General features: G+C 42.5%; 1 protein-coding gene across 3 annotated transcripts in view; it reads left to right on the plus strand.

Annotated features, from left to right (window-relative positions):
- Nucleotides 1-6,152: 6,152 nt before the first annotated feature.
- Nucleotides 6,153-18,301, plus strand: part of PGPEP1L (pyroglutamyl-peptidase I like) — a 49,370-nt gene continuing 37,221 nt past the window's right edge. The window contains exons 1-2 of one of the 3 annotated variants that reach the window (XM_060003644.1): nucleotides 6,166-6,201; nucleotides 13,306-13,358. In XM_060003644.1, the coding sequence (XP_059859627.1) occupies nucleotides 6,168-6,201; nucleotides 13,306-13,358 (87 nt within the window). In that variant the 5' untranslated portion in view covers nucleotides 6,166-6,167. Of the gene's footprint in view, nucleotides 6,202-13,305; nucleotides 13,359-18,301 lie in introns of all 3 variants that reach the window. The other 2 variants (XM_060003646.1, XM_060003645.1) reach the window with 2 other exon arrangements.

The following is an 18,301-nucleotide window of genomic DNA, read 5'->3' on the forward strand; positions in this document are numbered from 1 at the left end:
TATGGGACTCTCTGTGCCCTCTGGACTCGATTGACTATTTCCTTTCCCATGTTAGGGAAGTTTTTGACTATAATCTCTTCAAATGTTTTCTCGGACCCTTTCTTTTTGTCTTTTTATTCTGGGACCCCTATAATTCGAATATTGGTACCTTTAATGTTGTCCCAGAGGTCTCTGAGACTGTCCTCAATTCTTTTCATTCTTTTTTCTTTATTCTGTTCTGCAGTAATTATTTCCACTATTTTATCTTCCAGGTCACTTATCCGTTCTTCTGCCTCTGTTATTCTGCTATTGATTCCTTCTAGAGAATTTTTAATTTCGTTTATTGTGTTGTTCATCATTGCTTGTTTGCTCTTTTGTTCCTCTAGATCCTTGTTAAACGTTTCTTTTATTTTCTCCATTCTATTTCCAAGATTTGGGATCATCTTTACTATAATTACTCTGAATTCTTTTTCAGGTAGACTGCCTATTTCCGCTTCATTTGTTTGGTCTGATGGATTTTTACCTTGCTCCTTCATCGGCTGCATATTTCTCTATCTTCTCATTTTAACTTACTTAGTGTGTTTGGGGTCTCCTTTTCACAGGCTTCAAGTTTGTAGTTCTTGTTATTTTTGGTGTCTGACCCCAGTGGGTGAGATTTGTTCAGTGGCTTGTGTAGGCTTCCTGGTAGTGGGGACTGGTGCCTATGTTCTGGTGGGTGGGGCTGGATCTTGTTCTTCTGGTGGGCAAGTCCATGTCTGGTGGTGTGTTTTAGGGTGTCTGTGAACTTAATATGACTTTAGGCAGCTTCTCTGCTAATGGGTGTGGCTGTGTTCTTGTCTTGCTAGTTGTTTGGCAGGGGGTGTCCAGCGCTGGTTCTTGCTGGCCGTTGGGTGGAGCTGGGTCTTAGTGTTGAGACGGAGATTTCTGGGAGAGCTCCCACTGATTGATATTACGTGGGAATGGGAGGTCTCTGGTGTCCAATGTCCTGGACTCAGCTCTCCCACCTCGGAGGCTCAGGCCTGACAGCCAGCCAGAGCAGCAAGAACCCCTTTTAAGTAGAGATGAATTGGAGTCTTTCTTTGATAATAGGTAGTCTTCCCTTGCGGTCTCATCAGTGCAGCTTTTTTTTCACTTTTCCTTCCTGCTTCGTCTAGTTTCATAGGGTGTAACATAGAGGCTTCTTACCTGGCGCTTCAGACCAGAGTTCCTAGTGCAAAATGGCTGCACCTGGCACCTCAGGTCAGCAGATATGTGAGTTACTTTTATCTTTTTTTTTTTTTTGGCCAAAGTTCTACAGTTCTTACAAATGGATCTCATATATTCCTTGCTAGGTTTATTCCTATATATTTCTGGTATTTGCCAGCTATTTTGAATGGCTCTTTCTTTTCTTCAATTAGATTTACCCATCAGTTATTGCTGGTATATAAGAAAACCGTTAGCTTGGGTCAATGCCAGTCTTACATTCAGCCACTTTTATGAGGTCCAGTAATTTCTAAAGTCAATTATCACAGAATTTCTAGGTAGACTATCAGATGGTCTGTAAATCAGTTGTTGGATTTCTAAATCTTGCTCAAACTTACTCAGGCACATGGCACTCATTTTTGACACCAAAATTGCCCTTAACTCTAACAAAGAAAAAATGAAAAATATTGTTTATATATATAAACCGGAAAATAGGGGCTTGGAGCATGTTTTCAGTATGGTCCTCCCTTCATTCCAGGAGGTTAAGTGCTCTGATGCGTCCTCCATCTGGCCTCATTTATCTACACAGGAATTTCCTCAGTGTTAAGAACACAACTGTTCTAGCCATTCCCAAGATATTTGTGAAATTCAAAAGAAAAATACAGTATTTAAACAATAGGGCTAGCAAGCTACTGGATTTCAATAAATAAACCAATTCCTGTAGCTGCAGTTGTTACTTTTCAGTCAAGGAAATGTAGTCCTTAGGAAAAAAAAAAAAATCAAGACAGCAAAAGTCAAAGGGAAAAATACAAGACAGAAGAAAAATATAGGCAAAACTTTCTCCTATAAAATGTAAGGAAACTATTACCTATGATGTATCACAGCAGACTGTCAGAAATTTTAAAACACTAATTTTTCAAGCTATTAATTCATATTGCGTAGGTGAAGTTATAAAAACTTGTATCTTCTATACCAGTTTCCCATGGAATGCTAAAGATAATCCCAGCATTATTATATGATCTCTCACATAGCAATTCCCTCATTGTTTTAAACCAGTTTTAAATGGTTGTTTCAGAATGTTATAAAAGTCTCAAATTTTTTATATTTAAATAAGTAAATGTCATAAGCATTTGAGAGCGAGGCTTTAGTAGGAAGATGAATATATGGCATGAATAAGGCATGAATATATGGCACCTGAATCCTCCAAAAAAATGAAGTACAGCTTCAGGATCCTTCCTTACCTGGGTGTTGAAGCCTAATCTCGCCTAGGACAAACTAGCAATTACACATAGATGGGTGAGAAAAAATATTAATTGATAACTGCTTCAATGAGCTAATTCCACAGTGGTAAAAATCATAAATACTATCATTTTGAACACAAAACTGTCTACCACATTTATTCAGAATGCTCTTCTAATTTAACACCAGGTGAACCTAACAAAAAAAGGAAAGCAATGAGGTTTTTGATGGAACATTCTGAATTACTTAATCCTTGGTTTTATTTTAATTAAAATCTACTCATTTAATTGAAAATTTGTTCATGTATACCACAAGGTCACTTTATCACCAGCTCTATCATGTTCCATACCAGAGAAAAATTATATTCTAGGGCAGGGTTTGTCAAACTACAACCCACAGCCCCAACCCAGCCCACTGCCTATTTTTGTGCAGCCTGTGGACTAGAATAATTTTCACATTTGTAGATAGTTGAAAAAAATTAGAAGAATAATAGTTTATGACACATGGACATTCAAATTTCAGCATCCATAGATAATTATTGGTACACTGGCACGCCTGCTTATTTGCATATTATCTATGGCTGCTGGAAAATCCATATGGCCCACAAAGCTTAAAATATTTACCATCTACTTCTTTACGGAAACTGTGTATCCACCCCTGTTGGACTATTAAGCTGAAAAGGCAAAGTAATAGGAGAGGGCGATTCCCAAAGTCTACCTTAGAAGACTGACATTTTTGGAGAACTGGTTAGTGCTTTGACAAGAGGCAGTTTGGCTAGGAGTTCTGTGTTTTATGGTAGAGTAAGTAGCTGATTTGGAAGCAGTGATGTTTGACAGAGGAGTGTTGCTGTTGTTGTTATTATTATCATTTTAACCACCAGTACTTCTTGCTGATTTATATTCTCCACCTCCCAAGAGGAATTTGACCAGTTTGATTGCATCTCATTTATGTGAAGTGTACAAAATATGTTGCAAGAATTGTTTGTGTCAAAGACAATAAACAAACTTTTTAATCCTTCTTCCTTAAGCAGGAAGTCACAACTTGCCAGTAAGCAATTTAAAACAAACCCCACAACGTTATATGTTTGGTTCAAAACAAGAAATATTTTAGGCCTTGGGATACTGTCATCTTGGCAACCCCATTTGTCCTCCCTGGTGAGAACACGTGCATACCGCTGCTTGCTTTCCGGTTCAGTGAGAGAGGGTCACACCTTGCCCTCTTAATCCCAGAGTCAAATATGATTACAAATTTTTCCTCCCAGGAATCTAACTTGTAAGGAAGATCACTGTGCTTTTTGTTAAACAAGACATCTCTCTTTAGTTGCCCTATTCATTCTCAGGCTTACTATATTTCATCGGCCTAAAGATTATGTTTGACATTGGCAATTGTTAGAGACCATTTGTTTTTACAGTGGAAAAAGAAATAAAAGTGCAAATGTCAGACCTCAAAATCCATACTTCTCTGAATTGTTCTCATTTTCGAGAATGAGAATGTGTGTGTGTCTTTCCCTCAAGTGGGGAAAATGTCACTGTGGCTAAGTCGAAATAGTTTATGTCTCTCATTTTCTTTTTCATTAACTGCAAAATTAGAGGAAATTTTAGGACATAATAAGTGAATTATGGGAAAGTGAAAATTCTAGGACACATCCCAGTTGCAGTTAAAATAGGAATGGCTCATGTCAAATCCTGAAAAACATAGAAAAGTAAAAATTGAAGCTTCATTATCAGAAAAGTAGCACTGTTAAAAACGGACAGTCTTAGCAGTTGAGGAGTCTGTTTTGAGGTCTGATAAGTTAACATTAGTAAACTAGTAAGTAACATTAGTAAACAAGTTAGATACTCAGACCGCGTTAGTTATGTTGATATCAGAATTTGACCTTAGCAGCAACCAACTTAACAAATGTGGGCATTTCTAATGATCTAATCGCCTCGTTTATAACTGTGATGAACAAGCAAAGCCCTCTTGATAGAAGGACTAGGTGAGTGACATGAACTAGGGGAGCCATTTACCAGAGGTGGTGGTGGGGAACATCAACCGTGAGAATATGAGAAACCGGTTAATTGCTCTCAAACTTGTAATTTTGTATTGTCTAATCTCAAAATAGGGTGACATGCAAAGCTCTCTATATCCTCTGCAAAACAAGCTGGCCCCATCTTCCCACAGCAGGCACGGGAAGGCCACTGGGGGCAAATGCCTCTTCCCACCTGTTCTCTGCTGTAAATAAGCCTGCAGCCCACACCAGGGGCCAATTAAAAGGAATGGCTGGGGCTTCCCTGGTGGCGCAGTGGTCGAGAGTCCTCCTGCCGATGCAGGAGATACGGGTTCGTGCCCCGGTCCGGGAAGATCCCACATGCCGCGGAGCGGCTGGGCCCGTGAGTCATGGCCGCTAAGCCTGCGCGTCCGGAGCCTGTTCTCCGCAATGGGATAGGCCACAGCAGTGAGAAGCCCGCGTACCGCAAAAAAAAAAAGGAATGGCTGTTTGTTCAGTGGCCCAGGAAGGCATCAGGTGGACTCTAGTTCCTTGGCAGCAATCCCAATTAAGGTGTATTGTTTATCAGGGGGCCAATTAAGAAGATGGAATTAAGAAGAGGTCACGCCCTCTATTAAGGAGTAGTCTGAACCTGGGGAAGCAGTATGATGCCGGGGTTGGTGGGGTTCTCCTGGCCGCCCCTGGATGGAGCCTCTCATGGCCATGCCCAGATGGGGAAAGAGAATGATGGTTTTTGTACCTCTTATTAGACAGCTTTTGTAAAAAGTATTTTTAATTTTAAAAAAGGTGTTTGTTTGTTTTAAGTAGTATAGTCTGAAAGGTCAAGATGTCGCATAACTAGCCCCAAATGTTAGCTCTTTTGGTTACTGTGACACAAAAAGGAGGAGGAATGGGCTACAGAGCCAGGTGACATGCGAAAGCATTTAGTGGTGCTTGTAGCTAGCCAAGCGCCCTATTGAGCACTGATGCAGGCAGAATTGGGGACGGTGAGAGCACAGCCAGGGAAGCCCAAGCAGACACCGCTGGCCGAGTGATCCTCTGCCCCCAGGGCTGTGGGAGGTACGGGGACAGTGGGCAGGGGTAAGACTCCACCCAGGAAGCGATGCTGCGATCATCCCCATTTCGCTGCAAGGAGAAGCGGGTGGGGCACAGGTTAACTTGCCTACGGAGCCACAGCTTACAGGCAGCAGGTGCTTTCAACCATCACTTTTAACTATAAGCTTCATCTGTGGTTTTGGTTTCTTTTTCCTTTTTTTTTTTAAACATATTTTGCAAAATCGGTTTCAAGAGCTACCAAATTTCATCAAGCCAAGGTCTAAACAAAACAACTTGTAAGGTCCCCACCATCCTGACTCACTGGGGCTGTACGGGTTTCAGCACCTTTTAACCCCGTCCTATCCCAGTCCCAGGCAAACTGAGACAGTTGGTCGCCAGACTCGTGGCTCACGTTCGAACACACCGACCAACAAAATGACCCCGCCCCCAAGTGGCCAGAAAGACCCTGATGGCGCTCCGACCTTCTACTTTTCTGTTGCCGCAGCCTGTGCGTCCTGAGCTGGCTATTTCTGCTTTCGAAGGGGGGTTGTCTTACACCCTCCCCCCCCACCCCAGAGTCTTCAGTCTTTCAGGGCCCCCAAAACGCTGCGGGTCGGGGTGGTTGGTCCCCACCCCAGCGGGAGGCCCGCGACCAGCCGGGAGGGGCGCGCGGCGTTCGGAGCGCCCAGGGCCGGGCCTCTGACCCGCGCAGGCGCAGAAGCGCCCTCCCAACTCCGGTTTCATGGATTCCCAGTCCAGCTGCGTGGTGGTGACCGGTAAGACGACTTTTCTGCTTTTCCACTTGCTGCTGCTTTTAGCCTGACCATGGAATGCGCACTTGCCTGATCCTGGTCATAAAGTTCCCTCATGGGGAAAAAAGAGTGGCAACTGGTGGTTCCAATAATTCCAGATGGAGCTAACTTCCTGCTATGCCCTATTAAAAAAAAAAAAAAAAAAACAGGGGACAGAGAGGCTTTTCTGTTTCTGTCCTGTCATTCACTTCAAATAACCCTTGAGTGGCATACACAGTAGGTGCCCACATGTGGCTTAGGCTCAGACCTTGTCCTTCAGCCCATCAGGGGGGAGGCAGAGGCTGGCGCCGTCTGTCCGAGTCTGGGGCCCATGCGGCATCCACTGGGGTACAGCTGCATAGCAAGGAAGGGGGAGCAGGGGACTCAGAAAGAACAGAGCCTAATAAGGCTGAGACAGTCCATCTACAGTGCCCACCCCGACAGGGGCACATAGCTCCCCTACAAAACTAGAGGGCTTTTAGCCACCCAGGGAACTCTAAGCACCCTCTGAGAGCCACCAGTTAGAGACTTTGAACCCCAGAAGGTCAACTCAGAAGGAATGGTAGCCACCCACTCCTGCCTTTCACCAGCACATTCAAAATCAACCCCAGACACCCCCAGTCGTTGTCACAGCTGGTCCCTGGAGGGCTTGATTTCTTCACAAAGCTCTTTATTTTTAGACACATTTGGCATATTTTAAGTTTTTTGAATTGTGTTGGATGAAGGAAACATTGAAGAGAGAAGGGTTCCTGTGTGTGTGGAAAATTGAAAGTTACCTATCTTAATATTTTCAGACTATAATCAAACTCCTGTTAACCTTCTGAGAAAAAGAAAGTTCTTTCGAAAACCTTTTATCTCCCTTGTTCTCATTTGTGTTATTTTGGGTATTAGAGATTGGTTCAGATTACCCTTGAATTCCTAAGGAAACTGTACCCCTGATAAATGTGACACTTGTCACAAATGAAATATGAATATTGAAGCACCAGGGCAAGCCTTAGACTCACATCAACCCCTGCCTCTGTCCTGTCAACTTGTGGTTTGCTGGCAAACTCTGGATTGTTTGATGAAGTACCTGATAATCAGCTGCGATTTGGGAATACTCACTGGCTTCCAGAGTGTGGCCTTCCTTTATTAAAAATGCTCTGAGCTGCTAAGGGCAGTCTTTTCGTTTAATTGGTTTTGCTTCACGTGTAAATCTCACTAAGACAATTGGCACGTAGACAGATGGTGGGGGAACAAGGGCTCTGACAAACTGCCTTAAGATCAAGACATTCGGACTGGCACCAAATGATGACAATGGGAGAGTGAGAAAACCTGCCTCCCTCCAGAGGGCCTCTCTTGATTCCAAGAGATTTCTCCAGCCCCTTTTCACAAGTTCCACTCGAGGGCCTGCCAAGTTTAAAGTGTAAGGTTTGACCCTGCAAAACAAGAGCTTCAAACCTTCATTTGCTGAGTTGTTTTGCCTAATTGAAAACAGATAAGAAATGATCTGCATACACTGATCTGAATATGATTCTAAAGCAGCATGTGATTTTTTCTGGTGTCACTGCATTTTTAGTATTCCTACAGTCATCCCAGGAGGTACCTGATTTCTCAGTGATTTTTCCTTAATCTCAGTATTTTCCTTTTTTTTCTTTTTCTTTTTTGCTTGGCAACTCCAGTCTTATTTATTCTGTAAGATTCAGTCAAAGTCAGAAAACACCACTAGCTTCCTGGGACATCGTGTCCCAAACTTTTCTATTCCCTGAGAAAGTTTCACCCTTTGTGAGTCAAACTTGCTAGTGCTCTAGACCCAGAGGTTCCAGAATTTCAGAGGCACAGCCCTCTCCAGAACTGACTTCTGCTCTAAAGACCTGAGGTCCGGGGTTTGGGGTGGAGGTGAGGTTTCAGAGGTAGGTATTTAATTGTAGCTCCTCCCCATCTCAGAATCTGATGATTTGAGAAATACATCACGGGAATCAGATAGATGGAACTCAAAACGTCAGCTGGGTTCCAGGTAAAGCTGAGCTGGAGAAAGTCACCTCTAGCTGCAGCCCAGTGCCCACCCTGAAGTGAGCCCACCAGTCACAGGCCCACTTGATAGCGGCTGGCCTCCCCTACAGGGGCCAGGCAGGAACTGTTGAGCTCTGCGCATGGGCCACACTGAAGGAGAGATGAAGCAAGAGGCCCCCAGGGTCCTGGTCCCTCCTGCTAGCCACACCATCCTAAAAGGCTTGTGATGGTTAATTTCATGTGTCAACTTGACTGGGCCACGGAGTGCCCAGATATCTGGTTAAACGTTATATGGATGTGTCTGTGATGGTGTTTTTGGAAGAGCTTAGCATTTGAATCGGTGGGCTCAGTAAAGCAGTGCCCTCTCCAGTGTGACTGGGCCTCATCTAATCCATTAAGGGTCTGAATAGGGTCTGAATAGAATAAAAAAGCAGAGGAGGGTTGAATTCTCTGTCTGAAGGCATGATCCGGCACATTAGTCTTCTCCTGCCCTCAAACTGGTGCTCCTGGGTCTCGGGCCTTCAGCCTTGGACTGGAATTTACTCCACTGGCTTTCCTGGGTCTCCAGCCTGTGGCTCATAATCACATGAGCCAATACCTTATAATAAATCTCTTTCTATATATATGCAGATATATATATATATATATATACACACACATACATACCAGTACAGACCTCTCAATTTCTGGAGAGAGAAATAGAGGCCTAAAGTACACATGAAATCTCAACATGGAAAAGTAAGGACAGGGCCTCTGACTGATAGGCACGGTGCCCAGGCAGGGGGGTTGGGGCTGAGAAATGGTGGCATCAAATGATCAGAGAGAATCAGGGCAGAGTGAGGGTCTAGCTGGAGCCCATCCCACGCTGCCCAGAGAGACAGTATAAAAGGATTTAGCATTTGTTTAGCATCTACCAGCTTCTGGAAACAATACGTGCTGTACATGGCATTGTTTAATCTGTCCAGAGGTCCCAGGAGGTATGTAACTATAACAACTATGAAGGAGAACGCTGACACTGCTTCCTGTGTTTGAGGCAGTATTGCAAATGCTCCGTTTTATTCATTTAATCTGCACAACAACCCTTTTAGATTATTATAATTAGTGTGCATTTTACAGATGAGAAAATCAAGGCACTGAAGCTAAGTAACTTGCTCAACGTCACCCAGCTGCTAAGTGGTGGGGCTGAGATGCAACAACAGAAGCCTGAACCCAGACACTGAGGTCTCTGACCACTCTTGGCTGCTGTTGCGCCACGGCCTGAGCTTTGGCGGGGTCACTGCATGGTGTGGGTGCCGTAAAAATAAGCAGCTGCAACACTGAGAGGGTGATGGTGTCCTTCTCCCCAGGCAGCAGGAAACATTTCCTAAGCTAGTCTCAGAGGAGGTTTGCTGTCCTCCCCAAAGCAAAATTCTGTTTAACTGCGTTTTATTAGAAATCTTCATTGCAATTAAATTACATAATAGTACACAGTGTAAATAAGTGTTCCCAGTTCTAGGAACAAGCCCTTCCGTCCACACACCTCATCCAGAAGCTCCTTCCCAGAGTGAGACCTCTCCTGGGTCTCACCTTGCCCAGGCTCAGCCCCTCCAACCTCTCTGCCTCCTCCTCCCCCATGAAGTCCTGGGTCACCGCCACCTCCTCCAGGAGACTTCCCTAACCACCTCCACCCATCTTCTCTCCCCGCTCTGTATTCTGATCCTAGTTGTTGTTCAAAGCCTTGCTATTCCAAGTGTGGTCCAAGGGCCAGTAGCATCAGTACCACTGGTGAGCTTGTTAGGAATTCAGAATCTCCAGCATCACCCCAGACCTGCCCAATCAGATTCTACATTTTAATAAGATATACATGTGTATTAGCATTTGAGAAACGCTGGACCAAATCTCACACTTTTTTAAACTTTTAATTTTGAAATAATTATAGATTCACAAGAATTTGCAAAGAAAATATATAGACTGGTCCTCTGCATCTTTCACCCAGCCTCCTCCAATGTTAACATCTTCAATATCAAAGCTAAGATACTGATATTGGTATAACTCAGTGTGTATGTGTGTGTGTGTGTGTGTGTGTGTGTGTGCGCGCACATGCATGCATAACTCTATGTGGTATTATCACGTGTGTAGCTTTGTGTAACCACCACCGTCAAGATAAATAACTGTACCAACATCACAAGGCTCCTTCGAACTACCCCTTTATAGCCACACCTACCCTTTTCCCCCAGCTCTAACTCCTGGTAACCATTAATCTGTTCTTCATCTCTATAATTATGTTTATAGATATAAATTATAATTTACAAATATTATATTGGGTTGGCCAAAAAATCCGTTCAGGTTTTCCCATAAGAGCTTATGGAAAAACTCGAATGAACTTTTTGGCCAGCCCAAGGTAAATGGAATCATGCAGTATGTATCCTTTTGAGATTGGCTTTTTTTCACTCAGCATAATTCCCTTGAGCTTCTTATAAGTTGTTTATACCAATAATTCCTTCACTTTTTTTTTTTTTTTTTTGTGGTACATGGGCCTCTCACTGTTGTGGCCTCTCCTGTTGCGGAGCACAGGCTCCGGATGCACAGGCTCAGTGGCCATGGCTCACGGGTCCAGCTGCTCCATGGCATGTGGGATCTTCCCGGACGGGGGCACGAACCCGTGTCCCCTGCATCGGCAGGCGGACTCTCAACCACTGCGCCACCAGGGAAGCCCTCCTTCACTTTTAAAGCAATTTTTTAACAGCTTTATTGAGATATAATTCTCATGCTATACAATTCACTCATTTAAAGCATACAGTTCAATGGCTTTTAGTAGTCACAGAGTTATGCGTTTCTCAACACAGTCAATTGAGAATATTTTCATTACCCCCAAAAGAAACTCGACTCCCTAATCCTCATCCCCACTCCCCCACTACATACACACACACACACACACACACACACACACACACAGAGTGAAGCTCTAGGCAACCACTAATCTACTTTCTGTCTTTATAGGTTGCCACTTCTGGACATTTCACATAAATGGAATCATACAGTTTTGTGACTGGCCTCGTTCACTGAGCATGTTTTCAAGGTTCATCCATGTTGTAACATAACACTTCTTTTTATTGCCAAATAATATGCCATTGTATGGGTAATACCATATTTTGTTTATTCATCAGTTGATGGACACTTGGGTTGTTTCTGCTTTTTTCTTTTCACTGCTGAGTAGTATTCTGTGATCTAGATGAACCACAGTTTATTTAACCTTTCACTCATTGAAGGACATTGAGTTGGTTTCTAGCTATGAGCTATTACAAATAAAGCTGCAGTGAACATTTGTGTACAAGTTTCTGTGTGAAAATAAGTTTTCATTTCTCTGGGGTAAATGTCCAGCAGTGCAAGTGCTTGGAAGTCCACTTTCAATTTTAAAAGAAACTGTCAAACCATTTCTCAGAGTGGCAGTACCATTACATTCCCACCAACAATGTATGTGTGACCTAGTTCCTCTTCATCCTTGTCAGCTTTGGGTGTTACCAGTATTTCTATTTTAGCCACCCTGAGAGAAGTGTAGTGACATCTCATTGTGATTTTATGGCTTTTTTTTTTAATTAATTAATTTATTTTTGGCTGTGTTGGGTCTTCATTTCTGGCAAGAGCTTTCTCGAGTTGTGGTGAGTGGGGGCCACCCTTCATCACTGTGCGCGGACCTCTCACTATCGCGGCCTCTCGTTGCGGAGCACAGGCTCCAGACGCGCAGGCTCAATAGTTGTGGCTCACGGGCCCAGTTGCTCTGTGGCATGTGGGATCCTCCCAGACCAGGGCTCGAACCCATGTCCCCTGCATTGGCAGGCAGACTCTTAACCACTGCACCACCAGGGAAGCCCTCATTGTGATTTTAATTTGCATTTCCCTGATGGCTAATGATGTTGAAACGTTTTTCATGTGCTTATTTGCCACCTGTATATCCTCTTCAGTGAAATGTTTCTTCATGTCTTTTTTTTTTTTCTTTTTAATTAATTAATTTTTTATTTTTGGCTGTCTTGGGTCTTCATTGCTGCATGTGGGCTTTCTCTAGTTGTGGCAAGCGGGGGCTACTCTTCGTTGTGGTGCACAGGCTTCTCACTGCAGTGGCTTCTCTTGTTGTGGAGCACAGGCTCTAGGCGCGCGGGCTTCAGAAGTTGTGGCATGTGGGCTCAGTAGTTGTGGCTCGTGGGCTCTAGAGTGCAGGCTTAGTAGTTGTGGTGCATGGGCTTAATTGCTCTGTGACATGTGGGATCTTCCCGGACCAGGGCTCGAACCCGTGTCTCCTGCATTGGCAGGTGGATTCTTAACCACTGCGCCACCAGAAAAGTCCCTAGACCGTCTTTTAAAGTTGAGTTTTGAGAGTTTTCTTATACGATTTACATACAATGCCTTTGTCAGATATGTGATTTACAACTGTCTGCAGAGTATCTTTTCATCCTCTCAGCAGGGTCTTTTGCAGAACAAAAGGTTTTCATTCTGATGAGGTCCACTTTATCAGTTTTTACTTTGATGGATCGCGCACTTGGTGTCAAGTCTATGGACTCTTTGCCTAACACTAGGTCCCAAGATTTTCTCCCTTTTTTTTCCCCAAAAAGTTTTATAAGTTTAGTTTTTACATTTAAGTCCATGATCAATTTTGAATTAATTTTTGTATACAGTGCAGGCTGAGGGATCCATTTTTTTTGCCTATAGGTGTCTGATTTATCCAGCCCCATTTGTTAAAAGGCTGTCCCTCTCCATTGAATTGCTTTTGCACCTTTGTTAACAGACAGCTGGGCATATTCACATGGGTGTGTTTCTGGTCCCTCTACACAGCATGCATTTTAACTGGACATGTGTGCTCACACCTTCTCGAGCCCTCCTACTTGGTGGTGGATCAGCCCCACATTCCTTTAGGGCCCCCCTACAATGCCTCACACAAGAGGACTTGGAAAATGCTTCCAGACGGGCAAGGTTGCAAGCCTCCACAAGAAAGGGGGTGTGTGGAGTCCTTGATGGCCCAGGGAATCACAAGAGGTCCCCAAGGAGGTGCGGGGAGCAGCACAGAAGCAGAGACACCTCGGCCCAAGGCACGGACTGAGGAAACCAGGCTTTCTTTGGTTTCAGGTTTCGGGCCCTTCCGGCAGCACCTGGTGAATTCCAGCTGGGAAGCAGTAAAGGTAAAAACCCTCTAAGCCCAGACCCAGGAGCGCACGACCCAGCTGGTTCCTTCTGTGGTTCTGAGAAAATCCAGCACGTAGGCTCCTTGGTGACCAGATCCACACGGGAGGGGAGAAAACACACACTGGGTGCCCTGGGACACGAGCTAGCTTTTTGTCCTTGGGTTGTGACTCACCTGCCCATAGGGGGCCCACCATCTGGCTCAGTGGTAAAGAAAACAGGCTGAAGGGACACCCCTGGGAAGGATGGGGAGTGGCCCAGGAAGGCTCTGCTGCCCTGAGAGCTGGGAACCCCTTCTGGCTGTGGAGTGTCAGGAAAGTCACTGCCCCCAGCCGTGGTGTTCTCATTCATGACATGGAAGGATAATAGTGCTGATGTTACAGGGTCGTTCTGAGGAGTATAAGAGGTATGTGTGTGAAGCAAGTAAGTCTGTAAAAGCAGCTTTTTTAAAGCATAGTGCCTGGCACAGGGTAAGAGCTTAATACATGGTTATAATTATAAACAACATGGCTTCATTTTTAAGAAAGCAGCCAGGAGAGAGCATGTCCTCAGACAGGGCGTGAAGAGGGGTCTCATCCGTAGAACAGAGCTCTCCTCCCTGAAGCAATTGCCCCGCTCCTACCAGTGCCCACACGGTGTCATTTAGAGGCTCAGAGCACAGCTTCATTTTTAAGAAAGCAGTCAGGAGAGAGCATGTCCTCAGACAGGGCGTGAAGAGGGGTCTCATCCGTAGAACAGAGCTCTCCTCCCTGAAGCAATTGCCCCACTCCTACCAGTGCCCACACGGTGTCATTTAGAGGCTCAGAGCACAGCTGGCTACTTATTCACACTTGACCATCAATTTCATGCTTCTGTTGGATCAAGCCAAAGGTAGGATCTTGAGTCTGTTCTCAGAGTTACCCAGTCAAGCTGAAAATGCAGCAAAACCACTTGAATCATGCGTTTGCAGCCACTGTAGCATTCATTTTTTAGCCTGTCCACACAGACGCGGTCAAGGAAACTCTCCACTCTTGAGTTAGAACTTGGGTTTTTTTCAACCAGGAAAAAAACTCAGAGAACCCCAGACTCACTGCCAAGACTCACTGCTGCACACAACATGCCAGAAAGGCAAGGTCAGGGCTTTATGAGTTCCTGGGTGTTTGCAGCCAGTTCCTCGAAAAACAGGACTTTTTCTGCTGAATCCCAAATGGTCCCTGAGTCCTTCTTTTTGTGCCTCAGTTTTCTTATCTGTAAAATGGGAAGGTTGTGATGACTACAGGTATTAACACCCATAAAGCCCTCAGAGCATGGCAGGGCAACTGCTGGTTCTCACAAATTTCATTCTTATTACTAAGAAGCTATTCTACCAGTCAGTTTTCTCAGTTGCAGGCAAATAGAATTGGACTTTGGAGATCCACACAGGAAATGGAATGAGGGAGGGGATTATTTTGTAGACTCAAGATTCACCAATAAAGCTGGAGAATCAGGGCAGAAGGGCAGAAACAGAAGCAGACTGGGGGTTTCCAGGAAGAGGTGGTAGAATGGCAAACTAGGTGCTCTGAGCGGCCCTTCCCCTGTAGATAAACTAGATAAGATAGAACTTCTGTGCATTGCTGGACACGTAGTAGTAAAGGAAAGCCCATATATGTCATGCCATGCACAGAAATACATCACACATACCCAGGGCTGCAGCCTGAAGGGGTGAGGGTCAGCACCCCCACCCTAACACACAAAAGGCAGGGGGGCACGTGCCATTATCAACATTGTTTTTAGCAAAGGGGATACAATGAAACCAAGGCTCTTACTGTAAGCCAGACCCTTGAAAGGAGATCCTGTGGTCTCTAGCACCCCTGACTCCCAGCAAAGCATATGCAATTTCTCTTGAGGATTTAAAACCTTAGATTTTCCACAAACTAAGATAAACTAAACATTTATTTCCAATCAAAGATCACCAAATATTCAAAGAAACAAACTACCCTCAGTAAGAATGAGCAGAAGCAGATTTAGAACCTCAAAAACTTGAGGTTCTAAATCATTCTGCTAGATATTATCAGAAAGTAACATAATTATATATGGAATGCTTGAAGAAGTAATGATAGAATCACAAAAACTATCAAAAGATTAGGCAAATTGAAAAAGGGAGTAATAGAGCTTATAGAAATTTAAAACACAATTGTTGAAGTGAAGAATTTAACAGATGACTTAAAAGACAGTTTAGAATTATGCTAAGTGAAAGATGCCACTCACCAAAGACCACATATTATATGATTACATTTAGATGACTGTCCAGATGAAGCAAATCTATTGAGACATAAAGTAGATTAGTGGTTGCCTAGGGCAGGTGAGTGGGGGATTGGGGGAAATAGGGAGTGACTGTTAATGGGTATGGGTTTTTTTTAGGGTTGATGAAAAGGTTCTAAAATTGACTGTGGTGATGGTTGCACAACTCTGTGAATATACTAGAAGGCAATGAATTATAGACTTTAAATGGGTAAATTGTATGGTATGTGAAATACATGTAAATGGCAGTTTAGAAACAGATAAGAAAAATTAATGAACTAGAAGATAGCTCTGATGATATTGTTTAAAGGGCAGCATAAAGAGATGGACAAGGAAATGAAAAAAGAAATTAAGAAATATGGATAATAAAATGAGATATTTGAACATATGTTTATTTGGAGTTCCATAAGAAGAGAATGAATGAAATAAAGCACTAGCCAAAGAGGTAATGGTTGAGACTATTGCAGAATTGGATGAAAGACATAAATCCACAGAGATAAGAAGTATAAAATATACCAAGCAAAAACAAATAAAATCAATACATATACACATCATGGGAAAACTGCAGAAAACCAAAGACAAGGAGATTTGAAAGTAGTCGGGGGAAAAGACAGGTCACCTACAAAAGACAATACAATTAGACTGAGAGTAAATTTTTCAAAAACAACAATAAAAGCTAGAAAACAGTGGAGTAACATCATCAAAATGCTGGAAAAATATTGTCAACCTGAAATTGCATACCCAGCAAAATTATTTTTCAAAACAAGGATGAAATGAAGACATTTTCATTAAAGCAAGCATCAAGAGTTTACTACCAGCAGGCACAACCCTAAAGGAACATGTAAAGGATATCATTCAGAAGGAAGGAAAATTATCCCAGAAAGATGGTGTGAGATGCAAAGAGGAATTGTGAGCCCAAAGGTAAAATCTAAACTAGCATTATTTGTTAACAATGATAATAATAATAAATGGCTAATTGTAAGTTTAAAAATAAAGGATTGAACTAAAATATAGGACAATGAAGGCATAGAAGTTAAGAGGAGTGATTGAAGTTTAAGTCTTCTAAGGCCCTTGTATAGACAGGCATCCTGATATCAAATTCAGACTTTGTTAAATTATATATATTTATATTTATATATAATATATATATTAATTGAAGTATAGTTGATTTACAATGTTGTATTAGTTTCAGGTGTATGGCAAAGTGATTCGATTGTATATATGTATATATATAGCTGAATATATATATATATTCTTTTTCAGATTCTTTTCCATTATAGGTTATTACAAGGTATTGAATATAGTTCCCTTTGCTATATACAGTAGGCCATTGTTGTTTATATATTTTATATATATAGTGATGTGTATCTTAATCCCAAACTCCTAATTTATCCCTCCCCACCTTTCCCCTTTAGTAACTGTAAATTTGTTTTCTATGTCTATGAGTCCATTTCTATTTTATAAATAAGTTCATTTGTATCATTTTTTTAGATTCCACATATAAGTGATATCATATGATATTTGTCTTTCTCTGTCTGACTTACTTCACTTAGTATGATAATCTCTAGGTCCATCCGTGTTGCTGCAAATGGCATTATTTTATTCTTTTTTATGGCTGAGTAATATTCCATGTGTATATGTACCATATCTTCTTTAACCATTCATCTGTTGGTGGACACTTATGTTGTTTCCATGTCTTGGCAATTGTGAATAGTGCTGCTATGAACGTTAGGGTGCATGTATCTTTTTGAATTAGAGTTTTCGTCTCTTCTGGATATAGGCCCAGGAGTGGGATTGCTGGCTGCTTATATGGTAACTCTATTTTTAGTTTTTTAAGAAACCTCTGTACTGTTCTCCATAGTGACTGCACCAATTTATTCCCACCAACAGTGTAAGAAGCTTCCCTTTCTCTACACCCTCCCCAGCATTTATTATTTGTAGACTTTCTGATGATGGCCATTCTGACTGGTGTGAGGTGGTACCTCATTTTAGTTTTGATCTGCATTTCTCTAATAATTAGTGATGTTGAGCATCTTTTCATGTTCCTGTTGGACATTTGTATGTCTTCTTTGGAGAAATGTCTATTTAGGTCTTCTGCCCATTTTTTGATTGGGTTGTTTGTTTTTTTGATATTGAGCTGTATGAGCTGTTTGTATATTTTGGAAATTAATCCCTGTGGGTTGCATCATTTGCAAATATTTTCCTCTAGTCTGTAGGTTGTCTTTTCATTTTGTTTATGGTTTCCTTTTCTGTGCAAAAGCTTTTAAGTTTAATTAGCCATTTGTTTCTTTTTGCTTTTATTAACATTAGGAGATGGATTCAAAAAATATATTGCTGCAATTTATGTCAGAGAGCAATCTGCCTATGTTTTCCTCTAGGAGTTTTATCGTATCTGGTCTTACAATTTTATAGTGTCTGGTCTTTTATGGTCTTTAATGCATTTTCAGTTTATTTTTTTATATGGTATTAGAGAATGTTCTTTTTTTCTTTTCTTTGTTTTTTCAGCCACACCACACAGGCGGCATGTGGAACTTCCCCAGCCAGAGATCAAACCCACGCCCCCTACAGTGGAAGCATGGAGTCTTAACCCCTGGACCACCAGGGAAGTCCCAGGAGAATGTTTTAATTTCATTATTTTACATGGAGCTGTCAGGTTTTCCCAGCACCACTTATTGAAGAGACT

Source organism: Delphinus delphis, chromosome 2 (assembly GCF_949987515.2).
Source record: "Delphinus delphis chromosome 2, mDelDel1.2, whole genome shotgun sequence".
NCBI classification, from domain to species: Eukaryota; Metazoa; Chordata; class Mammalia; order Artiodactyla; family Delphinidae; genus Delphinus; species Delphinus delphis.